We start from the raw sequence: 12,253 nt of genomic DNA, 5'->3' as shown, positions 1-12,253 counted from the left end.
GGCGCGCTGTGGCTCACGCGTCACCCTTCAGGTAACGGACCCCCACGGCAGCCACAATGCAAGGGCTAGGCTTCATGCCATTCGAAATCTTAAAGCAACGCTAGTTAGCACCCCAAGAACTCCAACACCAGCTTTCCTCTGAGGTTACCCAAACACGCACCCCCTCTCAGTAGAGCGCGCCCAGCCTGGGGAAGCAGGGGTGGCGTCTTCGTGGGGGCCGGAGTCGAAGTCGGCACTGCTGGGCGCCTACCATGGGCCGCGCACTGCGAAGGTCAGTCTCCTGTGTTCTTTCTTTGTTTCCTTTATTGATTTTAGAGAGAGAGGAAGGGAAAGAGAGAAACATCGATGAGAGAACATCGACTGGCCGCCTCCTGCATGCCCCCCACTGGGGATCAGGCCCACAACCTGGGCATGTGTCCTGACCGGGAATCGAACGGGCAACCTCTTGGTGCAGGGTCAACGCTCAACCACTGAGCCACACCGGCTGGGCATAGTCCCCTATTTTCAATGACCTCAGTCCGGTGAGGGACACAGGGCATAACTGGGTAAGGAGAGGCTGACCGATGGAGGTCAAAGAAGTCTTCCTGCAGGGCTGACGCTGGAGACGAGGGCACAGGTAAGAGCACCCCAGGGAAAGGGGATCTGTTGTGGGGCTGAACACTGCAGGATGCTACTCACCATCCTGCTGCCGAAATAACACAGCGATACCCAAAGAGGAACTTCCCAAATCCCAGCGTGTGCCCTGAAGCTGCAGAACACGCGTACCCGAAACTGAAGACAGTCTCACAGCGGGTGAGGGTGATAATGGGCAGCACGGAGCTGGGCTGGGGGGGCAGGTGTCCTGCAGGCAACCTGGTGGCTTTTTAAATTATATGGATGATAAGTGATTCCGTTATATCCACAATGTAACAGTAAGAGAAGGTCTGGGGGTGTGCAGACTCTACAACTATACACCAGCATCTTTTTAAACTGTTTTCTCTCTGGAGTCCTACAGAACATTTAGTTCGTGGACCTCGAATTCGCTCCTCCCCACCAAAACCTTTTCTTTTTTTAATGCAGTTCTGATGAGTAGGGCTCTCGGGACACCACAAGTGCTTTTTAACAGAATAAGAACGGCTAGAATTTATCGAACACTTACTACGACCTACTGTGGTTCCAAGTACTCGGATTAATGACTCTCTTCTATCTCATTTGCCTTGTTATGTATGTCGGCACAGCAGTCTGAACAAAAATAAAAATGATTTTCCCAGCCAGTGTGGCTCAGTGGACTGAGCGTCGTCCCATGGACTGAGAGGTCCCGGTTCGATTCCCAGTCGGGGCACATGCGCGGGTTGTGGGCTTGATCCCCAGTACGGGGGGTGCAGGAGGTGGTCAATGGATGTTTCTCTCTCACATCAATGTTTCTCTCTCTTCCTCTCTCTTAAAAAATCAATAAAAACATATTTTAAAAAATAAAAATAATTCAACATCAAAACATCCAATATCAACCCTGGCCAGTTTGGCTCAGTGGTGGGCATTGGCCCATGGACCAAAGGGTCACGGGTTCAACTCCGCATCAAGGGCACGTACCTGGGTTGCAGGTTCAATCCCTGACCCCAACTGGGGTCCTGCGGGAGGCAACCATTCGATGTGTCTCTCTCACATCAATGTATCTCTCTCTCTCCCTCCCTCCCTTCCACTCTATCTAAAAATCAATGGAAAAAAATATATCCTTGGGTGAGGATTAACAAAAACAAAAACAAAAAATCCAACATGGGCCACTTCCTACATGACACACCAAGGGAACTGGACTAGAGGGTTTTTTCTAGCTCCCCATTGACATTTCCAAAATCGACATGCTGGTATCTTATGAAACCACTGCAGACGCATGCCCTGGGGTGTACCCACCCTGCTCCCACTGGGTGGCTGTTATCTACCTACTGCTACAGGACCGGTCACGGATGCACACCTGAGATCCGATCGTGGCTTCTCTGCCTCCTCGCTGTGTGAGCTTGAGTAGGCTATTCCTTTCCGCCATCATTTCACCTGGAAAATGGGGGTGATAGAAATACCAATTCCCCAGGATGCTGTCAAGATCCAATAAGGTTATGCGTAGTCAGCACTTTGCACAGTTCCCGGCACAGGGTCAACGCTCAGCTCATGGCCGCTCCATCCGTGACTCAGGACTGAGACAACTGGATCGGTTTTGCTCTCATCTCCAAAGCCCCACACCACCCAGATGAGGCCAGCACCCAGCTGGACCATCTACCCAACACCCTCAAGTCTTCGATGTCCGGCAAAGTCAACCTCTACACGAGGACCACCTCAGTGAGGCTGTCATGGCTCAGAAGGGCTTCACCTCTCTGACCCCCATCTCTGGACCTTGGGGCTCCGGACCTCCAGTCCTCAGACCCCTCCATTCCCAACCTCACTCCCCTTTTCTCCCCATCCTTTCTGGACTTCGGGGAATTCAACACAGAGAACCCCCAGGATACCTGCCCGGTCCCCATGCTAGCTGGTCAGCTCACTGGCTCCTCCCTCTTCCCTCTGGGCTACAAGGAAGAGCCCCCGGGTTGTCCTCTGTGAGCACCTGTGCTTTCAGAGGGCCCTGGGCTCCAGGTGTGTCCTCTCGCCTCCTCGAGGACTTTGATCAGGGGGCCATCTACCCCAGCCCCTCGGTACCCTCGATTCCTCTCGAGGATTCTTCCTCCCACACTCCGCCCCGGTAGGAACAAATCTGAGCGCCCCGGTCCTCCACCCAGCCTAGGCTGGGAGTTCAACATCGGCAGAAGCTGAAGCCCTCAGGGTCAGCTGGTGGGTCCCCAGGTGAACCCGAGAGGAGCTCCCACAGGTGTGCTGTGAAGAGCAGCCTGCGCGGGCTGCTGCTGTGGTCGGACACACGGGCCCTGGCCCGCGTGGCTCAGCTGGCTGGGTGTTGCCGGTTCGATTCCAGGTGGGGGCACGCAGGAGGCAACCTGTCGATTTTTCTCTCTCTCCTCCTGCCTTCCTTTCTCCTTAAAAATCTTTTTTAAAAAAAAGAAAGACCTACCAGTTACTAGGTTTTTTTCACTGTTATTGTTTTTTGGTTAATCCTCACACGAGAACTTTTCCATTGATTTTTTAGGTAGAGTGGAAGGGAGGGCGAGACAGACAGAGCACTGATGTGAGGGAGACACTTTGACCGGTTGCTTCCTGCACAATCCCGACCAGGGTTGGGACTGAAACTACAACCCAGGTATGTGCCCTTGACCAGAACTGAACCCGTGACCCTGCAGTCTTCGGCCAACACTAACTGCTGAGCCAAACCATCCAGAGCCAGTTACTAGGTTTTAAGTTAAAGCATCCCTATAATATTCCTATCACCATAAAGTTCATAACAGAGCCCAGGGTGCAGGGGCGCGGGGGACAGAGCCCAGGGTGCAGGGGACAGAGCCCAGGGTGCAGGGGCGCGGGGGACAGAGCCCAGGGTGCAGGGGCGCGGGGGATAGAGCCCGGGGTGCAGGGGCACAGGGGACAGAGCCCGGGGTGCAGGGGCGCGGGGCACACAGCCCAGGGTGCAGGGGCGCGGGGGACAGAGCCCAGGGTGCAGGGGCGCGGGGGATAGAGCCCGGGGTGCAGGGGCGCAGGGGACAGAGCCCAGGGTGCAGGGGACAGAGCCCAGGGTGCAGGGGCGCGGGGGACAGAGCCCGGGGTGCAGGGGCGCGGGGGACAGAGCCCGGGGTGCAGGGGCGCGGGGGACAGAGCCCGGGGTGCAGGGGCGCGGGGGACAGAGCCCGGGGTGCAGGGGTGCGCGGGACAGAGCCCGGGGTGCAGGGTGCAGGGGTGCAGGGGACAGATCCCAGGGTGCAGGGGCGCGGGGGACAGAGCCCAGGGTTCAGGCGCCTGCCACTCTCAGCACCAGTCAGTTGTACCAAACACCATAAAATACAAAATTACAGGAAATATAAACATCAATTTGTATTTCAAGTCTGCAACATTTTATTTACAAAAACAGGCTGGGAGGGACAGGGTTCACAGCCCCAGCCTCTGCGGGGGGTTCTGCGCCAGGGTCTAGGTTGTTTTTCCTAAGGGTGTTTGAAGCCGCAGTTAAGCTCCTTCAGCAGCATCGCGGTCACTAGAGGCTCAGGTGGAACGTGGGGCGTGGGGGAGGGGCTCAATGGGGAGGGGGACTCCGCCGGCACACAGCTGCTCTCAGAGCTGACGCTGGGGGGCTCCTGCCCTGGACACAAGCCCCCCCCCCTCGACATCACGCCCCCGGAGCTGGGGCTGGGGCTGTCTCCCGCTCCGAAGGACACTTGCTCACTGGCATGACAGGACTGGGTGCCGAGGTCGGGCGACACTAAGACATGACTCCGAAGACGGGGTTGTGGCGGCAGACGCTGGGGCCGACCTCCTCATAGTCCTTCTTGGTATGGCAGACCTGGAAGAACTCGGGCTGGGAGGCAAGGAGCAGGAGGATGTGAGCATCCTGCAGGAGGCCACACAGCACGTGGGGCGCAGCCAGTGCAGCACCCTCCCCCAGGCCCCTTCCCCAAACCCCTCCCCCAGGCCCCTTCCCCAAACCCCTCCCCCAGGCCCCTTCCCCAAACCCCTCTCCCAGGCCCCTCCCCAAACCCCCTCCCCCAGGCCCCACCCCAAACCCCCTCCCCCAGGCCCCTCCCCAAACCCCTCCCCCAAGTCCCCTCCCTAAGCCCCCTCCCCCAAACCCCCTCCTCAAACCCCCTCCCCCAGGCCCCTCCCCAAACCCCTCCCCCAGGCCTCTCCCCAAACCCCTCCCCCAAGCCTCCTCCCCAAACTCCCTCCTCAAACCCCCTCCCCCAGGCCCCTCCCCAAACCTCTCCCCCAGGCCCCTCCCCAACCCCCTCCCCCAGGCTCCTTCCCCAAACCGCTCCCCCAGGTCCTCCCCAAACTCCTCCCCCAGGCCCCTCCCCAAACCCCTCCCCCGGCCACTTCCCCCCCAACCCCCTCCCCCACCCTCCCTCCCCCAGACCTCCTTCCCCCAGGTCTGCTGTGTCTCTCTGACCTCCCCTAGCGCCCTCCCCCCACCTCCCTCCCCCAGCCCCCTCCTTCTCCCCCAGGCCTGGGCAGCTCCACCCCATCTAGGCACGTGTTAAAAACCTGCTCAGCCCGTTCAGGACCGACCTGCGCTCAGCCATTCCTTACCTATGCAGAGGCTGAGGGTGAGAACAATTACTTGGAAAAGACCCTGGAGCCCTGGCCAGTGTGGCTCAGCAGTTAGAGCACCGGCGGGTGGACAGAGGGGTCTGGGTTCCAGTCCATACCTGGGCTGCAGGTTTGATCCCCAGTGCAGGAGGCAACTGATCAATGTGTCTCTCTCACATAGATGTTTCTCTCCCTCCCTCCCTTCCACTCTATCTAAAAATTTCTAAAATGGAAAAGTATCCTCAGGTGAGGATTAACAAAAAAAAAAGTCACTGGAATTAGTGATTAAGGCAGCTGCTTCCCATTCTGTGTGGACTTCACTGATCCCTACTATCCGGCACCCTAATTAGCAAGGACCCTTGAGAACTAAGTGCCGTACGTTTTCCGTCTCAGAATTAAATGTGCACTGTCGGCCCCACACAGCACCCAACCTTCAGGGCGGGGGAGGACTTACGGTGGAGGCGAGCATGGAGCCCCCAAACCACACGGCGTAGCGCTGCGTGTGGTGCGCCATCACCTGCACCTCCACCGGGCGGGGCTGCAAGGGAAGGGCGTGGTCACTCGGACAGACGAGGGGCCTCCCACCCTGGCCCGCAGGCCCTTCACGTGCGACCCCGCTGTGGGCACCTATCTCAGAAAGGAAACTCCTCCTGCTAAACCCCAGTCCCCTGCCCCAGACCCCAGACCTTTCAACCCCACCCCAACCCACTAGCACCCAGCCTCCAGCAGCCCCCTACCCTCTAGATCACTACCCCCACCCCCCAATCCCTCCCCTCCCCCCTGAACCCGGCCCCAGCCCTCAGTCCCTCAGCCCTCAGCCCTCCGGCCTTTAGCCCCCACCCTAGCCCCCAGCCTAGGTGGGACAAAGAACAAAGCGGGCGAACAGGGAGGGCTTGCCCTGCAGGTGTGGCTCAGTGGCTGAGCATCGACCCTGCACCAAAAGGTTGCCAGTTCAAATCCCATCAGGGCACACGCCCAGGTTGTGGGCCTGACCCCCAGTCAGGGGGTGTGCTGGAGGCGGCCAATCCATGTTCTCTCTCATCGATGTTTCTCTCTCCCTCTCCCTTCCTCTCTCTCTCTCTAAAGATTAATAAAGAAAAAAATTTTAATAAAAATGTTAAAAATACAATAAAAACAGGAGGGCTCCTCTTTGGGAACACTCAAGGCATTTTAAAAGGGGGAAAAATCCAAGCAACTAACCCAGTTCATTTTTCTTACTGAACAAATGAGATTTTTTGTGTTGTAGCAATAATTCCAAATAACACTACGTGTCCCAAAAATGTTCTGAGAAATGGCATTTGCCAACGGGGTGATTCCAGCAGGCGAGGGCCTGTTCCCCTGTGCCCCACGACACCCCGGCTTGCTTAGGCCCACGACACCCCCTGGAGAAGGCTCCCGGTGGCGGACACACTGGTCACTCCCCGCTAAGACCAGGCATTTCCGTTTACGGAGAATGTCCCCAAAGGACATCAGGGACCCTCCGCGCACAGAGGTCCTGTCTCCCTGGACACGAGTAAATGTGCTGGTCGACCTGGGTGGGCGGGGGCAGGAACTGGCAGCCGCGGCATCAGCGGTCCCATCCGTCCCCACTACACACCGGCGGAGGGCACACGACCACCCCGCACGGCACCCAGTGTGGCTGAGACGGCCACTCAGACACCCTGATCTCCGCTGCCCAGACAAGCAGCCCCCACCCCTTCCCGGCGGTGCTCGGAGGGAGAGCTGCGTGGGCGCGGGGGGAGGGCGGCGTGGGCGCAGGGGGAGGGCCGCGTGGGCGCGGGGGGCGGGAAGAGCCGTGTGGTCGCAGGGGGAGAGCGGCGTGGGCACGGGGGGGAGGGCGGCGTGGGCGCGGGGGGAGGGCGGCGTGGGCGCGGGGGGAGGGCGGCGTGGGCGCGGGGGGAGGGCGGCGTGGGCGCGGGGGAGGATGGCGGCGTGGGCGCGGGGGGGGGGGGGGCGGGCGGGGCGCGGGGGGGGGGGGGGGGGCGGGGGGGGGGGGGGGGCGGGGGGGCGGCGTGGGCGCGGGGGGAGGGAGGGCGGCGTGGGCGCGGGGGGAGGGAGGGCGGCGTGGGCGCGGGGGGAGGGAGGGCGGCGTGGGCGCGGGGGGAGGGAGGGCGGCGTGGGCGCGGGGGGAGGGAGGGCGGCGTGGGCGCGGGGGGAGGGAGGGCGGCGTGGGCGCGGGGGAGGGAGGCGGGTCGGGGGGGGGTGGGGAGGGGGGCGTGGGGCGGGGGAGGGCGCGGGGAGGGGGGCGTGGGGCGGGGTGGGCGGCGGGGGGAGGGGGGCGGCGTGGCGCGGGGGGGAGGGAGGGCGGGCGTGGGCGCGGGGGGAGAGGTCGGGCGTGGCGCGGGGGAGGCGGCGTGGGCGCGGGGGGAGGGAGGGCGGCGTGGGCGCGGGGGGAGGGCGGCGTGGGCGCGGGGGGAGGGAGGGCGGCGTGGGCGCGGGGGGAGGGAGGGCGGCGTGGGCGCGGGGGGGGGCGGCGTGGCGCGGGGGAGGAGGGCGCGTGGGCGCGGGGGGAGAGGGCGGCGTGGGGCGGGGGAGGGCGTCGGGGAGGGGGAGGCGTGGTGCGGGTGGGCGCGGGGGGAGGCGCGTGGGCGCGGGGGGGAGGGCGGCGTGGGGCGCGGGGGGAGGGAGGGCGGCGTGGGCGCGGGGGGAGGGAGGGCGGCGTGGGCGCGGGGGGAGGGCGGCGGGGGGAGGGGAGGCGGCGTGGGCGCGGGGGGAGGGCGGCGGGGAGAGGGAGGCGTGGGTGCGGGGAGGGAGGGCGGCGTGAGCGCAGACACACCCAGCCCAGCCCCACCTTGATTCTGCCGCCACCGAGCTCCTCGCTGAGCCGGAGTCTGGCGTCCACCACCCTTTTCAGGTCTCTCTGCAGCCGCCATCCGAAATCCCTGAACATCGTCGAGCCCCCGGACAGAACGACATTCTAGAAGACAGAGGGGTCTCCATGGGGGGGTCGCCCGCCCACACAGAACCGTCACGGCCGCTGGTGCCAACCACGCAGTCCAGCCTGTTTGCAGTCCGAGCAGCCAGCCGGTGCCCTCGGGGAAGCAGCTGTACCCGGCCGCCCTGCGAACCTGCCTCGGCCCCGCCCCTCCGCCGACAGCCCCGCCTCGGCCCTGCCCCTCCGCCCGCAGCCCCGCAAACAGAGTTGACTATCAGGCTCTTCAACCTCTGATGTGGGCGATGGCAGCCACACCATCCCTCTCCACACCCCTCCCAACCTCATCTTCCCCCCTTCACCTCGGGCCTATGTGAAAAAATAATGACAGAAAACTTCCCGAACCTGGCAAAGGAAATAGACACACAAGTCCAGGAAGCACAGAGAGTCCCAAACAAGATGAACCCAAAGAGGCCCACACCAAGACACATCGTCACTAAAATGCCAAAGGTTAAAGACAAAGAGAGAATCTTAAGAGCAGCAAGAGAAAAGCAGCTAGTTACCTACGAGGAAGCCCACATAAGACTGTCAGCTGATTTCTCACCAGAAACTTTGCAGGCCAGAAGGGAGTGGCAAGAAATATTCAAAGTGATGAAAAGCAAGAACCTACAACCAAGATTACTCTACTCAGCAAAGCTGTCATTTAGAATCAAAGGACAGATAAAGAGCTTCCCAGACAAGAAAAAGCTAATGGAGTTCATCACCACCAAACCAGTATTATATGAAATGTTAAAGGGTCTTTTTTAAGAAGAAGAAAAAAAGATAAAAAATAGGAATAATAAAGGGTCAATAAACACGTCTATCAATAATTACTTTAAATGCAAATGGATTAAATGCCCCAATCAAAAGCCATATAGAGGCTGAATGAATAACAAGACCATTACATTTATGTCTACAAGAGACTCACTTCAGATCAAAAGACACACAGACATTAAAAGTAAATGGATGGAAAAAGATATGTCATGAAAATGGAAACAAAGAAACCAAAAAAAGCTGGGGGAGCAATACTTACACCAGACAAAAACAGACTTTAAAACAAAGGTTATACGACAAGAGACAAAGGAGGACCCAGCAATTCCACTTCTGCGTATTTATCCAAAGAACCCCAAAACACTAAGTTGAAAAGACATATACATCTATATGTTCACTGCAGCATTATTTACAATAACCAAGACATGGAAGCAGCCAAAGTGTCCATCAATAAATGAAAGAATAAAGAAGGGGTGGATATATACAATGGAATATGACTGTCATAAAAAAAAAAAAGAAGGAAATCTGCCCTGGCCAGTTTGGCTCAGTGGTTAGAGCATTGGCCTGTGGCCCAGAGAGACCCGGGTTTGGGTCCTGCTAAGGGCATGTACCTCGGTTGCGGTTTGTCCCTGGCCCTGGTTGGGTTGTGTGGGAGGCAGCCACTCCATGTGTCCCTTTCACGTCGCTGTTTCTCCCTCCCTCCCTCCCACTCTATCTGAACAAACAATGGAAAAATGTCCTTGGGTGAGAATTAAAAAAAAAAAAGGAAGGAAATCTTACCATCTGCAACAACATGGGTGGACCTGGAGGGTATTATGCTCAGTGAAATAATCAGACACAGGAAGACAAAGTCCCTGTGATTTCACTTACATGTGGGCTCTAGTGAACAAAATACACGAAAAGCAGAACAGAAACGGACTCACAGACACAGAGAACATTTTGACCGTTGCTAGATGGGAGGGGGGTTGGGGAGGATGGAAAAAGGTGAAGGGACTAAGAAGCAAAACTTGGTAAGTTACAGAACAGTCACGGAAATGTAGAGTACAGCATAGGGAGTATACTGTAAAACTACGTATATGGTATCAGATGCGTACTAGATTTATCAGGGTGACCACTTAGTAACTTATCTAATGTCTAGTCACTGCATTGTACACCTGAAACCAATATAATATTGTATGTCAATTATAATTGAACAGTAAAAAAATTTTTTAAAGTTAAAAACAAAAGAAAATCTGGAAAAAATGGAAGTTGATCTATCCAAAAGAAACGTTTAGTGTATGTCCTTCAGAACCTAGCCTTCTATATAGATGCAAACTGTTTTTACACAGTAAGATGCTGTGTGCAAATGTTACAACCTGCCTTTTCAGCTATCAATATGTACTGACATCTTTTCACTTGCTTTTACACTGATTTACCCATTTCTTTTTCAAGGCTGCGTAGTATTCCATCTTGTAGACGAAAAAATATATTAAGCTGTCTCCACAGAGCCGGCGTCCCTCCTCTGGAAGAGTGGCTACCAGAGGTTGAGTGAGGCAGCCTGGGGCTGGGCTGAGAGCATGACCCCTGCACGCAGCGGTCAGTGAGAGGTGACGGGGGTCACTGACCATCCCTTTCTGCCCTCAGTATTTGGCTGCCAGCAATATGTCCTTTTATCCTATCATTTTCTTAAGTTTCAAAGTCCCCTGCATCACAGAGTTTTGGAAAAACGACTACACGAGCGTTTCCTGTTTGATGTTTTCACGTGAGGCTCTGACCTCCTCTGGCAACACCACACTGCCACCGAGCCTACACGGGCATCAGACAAAGCCAGCGGAGCTCAGGGCACCATGAGAGGGACCACGTCCCTTTTCAGCCAACAAACACAATTAAAACTGTCCCGTCCAAACCGGCCTAGCTGGCCCTGGCTGGTCTGGCTCAGCAGTTGGAGCATTGGCCCGAGGACCAAGGAGTTTCGGGCTCGATTTCAGTCAAAGGCATGGACCTCGGTTGCAGTTCGATCCCCAGTCCTGGTTGGGGTCGTGCAGGAGGCAGCCAAGCGATGTCTCTGTCTGTCTCCCTCCCTCCTGCCCTTCCACTCTATCTGAAAATCAATGGAAAATGATCCTCGGGTGAGGATTAAAAATAATAATGAAGTAAAATGGTGCAGCATGCCAGACAAGAATGAAAGATACTAGAGCAGCCCTGGCCAGTTTGGCTCGGCGGTTAGAGCGTCGGCCCGCGGACCAGAGAGTCATGGGTTCGATTCCGGTCAAGGGCGTGTACCTCAGTTGCGGTTCAGCCCAGACCCTAGTGGGGTCATGCAGGAGGTGACCAGTCGATGTGGCTCTATCACATCCATGATTCTCCCTCCCTCCCTCCCACTCTGACAATAGGTGGAAAAATATCCGCGGGTAAGGAATAAAAAAAATAAACAACAGAAGACACTAGAGGAGCTAAATTAGAGACCCGGTGTGCGGGGCCACGCTTCCCCACGTGGGAGGCACCACACTCTCAGAGAACTGCTGGCCAGCACTCGGGCCGGAACCTGGGAGCCTGAGCCCACGTCGGCGACCTGTCCGGAGCGGGGTGGGCCAGGGCTGGGGAGAGTCACAGTACCCGACGGGGTCCTACCTTGTACAGCGGGCGCCGCACGTCGACGGGACAGTTCTGTATCACTTCATCGACAACGTCCGAAATGGACTCCATGAAGTCTGGGTTGGCAAACTGCAGTTTATACGGACACAGAAGAAACGTTACACACTTCTCGTAGCAGGACAAAGCCGAACGCTTTTCGAAAAGTAACTTCAACAGGTTAGCTGGTGTGGCTCAGTGGCTGAGCGTCAACCCTGCACCAAGAGGTCACCAGTTCGATTCCCGGTCAGGGCACATGCCCAGGCTGTGGGCCTGATTCCCAGTGGGGGGCATGCAGGAGGCAGCCAGTCCATGTTGTCTCTCATCAATGTTTCTATCTCTCTCTCCCTCTCCCTTCCTCTCTAAAATCAATTTTAAAAATTATTTTAAAAAATAGTAGCTTTAACAAACACAGAATTTACTACACCTTCAAATACAACATGGGAGTGAACCCCACGACAAATGAACCCCTGTCTGTGACCACGTGTGTGCGCAGACCGATGACACCACCACTCCCTCGGGGTGAAACGTGTGGCTCAGCGAAGGAAACCCGCCCACGGCACAAACACGGGACACCGTTGAGCCAGCCTGCGACACGCAGGAAGGAACATGGAACACTGTGTACGAGGGTCATCCCTTAGGAATACCAACTGATGGAGGAATTAGCCAGGATACAAAAAAAACAACAACACTTGATGGAAGGTCACTGTACAGTGGCTTTAAAATGTAATGACTGAAAAAAAAAATCAATAAAATGTAATGGGCCCTGGACGGTTTGGCTTAGCGGTTAGAGCGTCGGCCTGTGGACCAGAGTCCCGG

General features: G+C 57.3%; 1 protein-coding gene across 1 annotated transcript in view; it reads right to left on the bottom strand.

The window, feature by feature from the left end:
- Positions 1 to 4,318: 4,318 nt before the first annotated feature.
- Positions 4,319 to 12,253, bottom strand: part of ACTR3B (actin related protein 3B) — a 30,325-nt gene continuing 22,390 nt past the window's right edge. The window contains 4 exon segments of the mRNA XM_036246953.1: positions 4,319 to 4,414; positions 5,597 to 5,680; positions 7,934 to 8,059; positions 11,435 to 11,527. Of these exon segments, the coding sequence (XP_036102846.1) occupies positions 4,319 to 4,414; positions 5,597 to 5,680; positions 7,934 to 8,059; positions 11,435 to 11,527 (399 nt within the window).

The sequence above is a fragment of the Molossus molossus genome, unplaced genomic scaffold, assembly GCF_014108415.1.
Source record: "Molossus molossus isolate mMolMol1 unplaced genomic scaffold, mMolMol1.p scaffold_m16_p_7, whole genome shotgun sequence".
NCBI lineage: Eukaryota > Metazoa > Chordata > Mammalia > Chiroptera > Molossidae > Molossus > Molossus molossus.
Note: the sequence above shows the minus strand (reverse complement) of the source record. Positions and strands in the feature narration are given on the sequence as shown.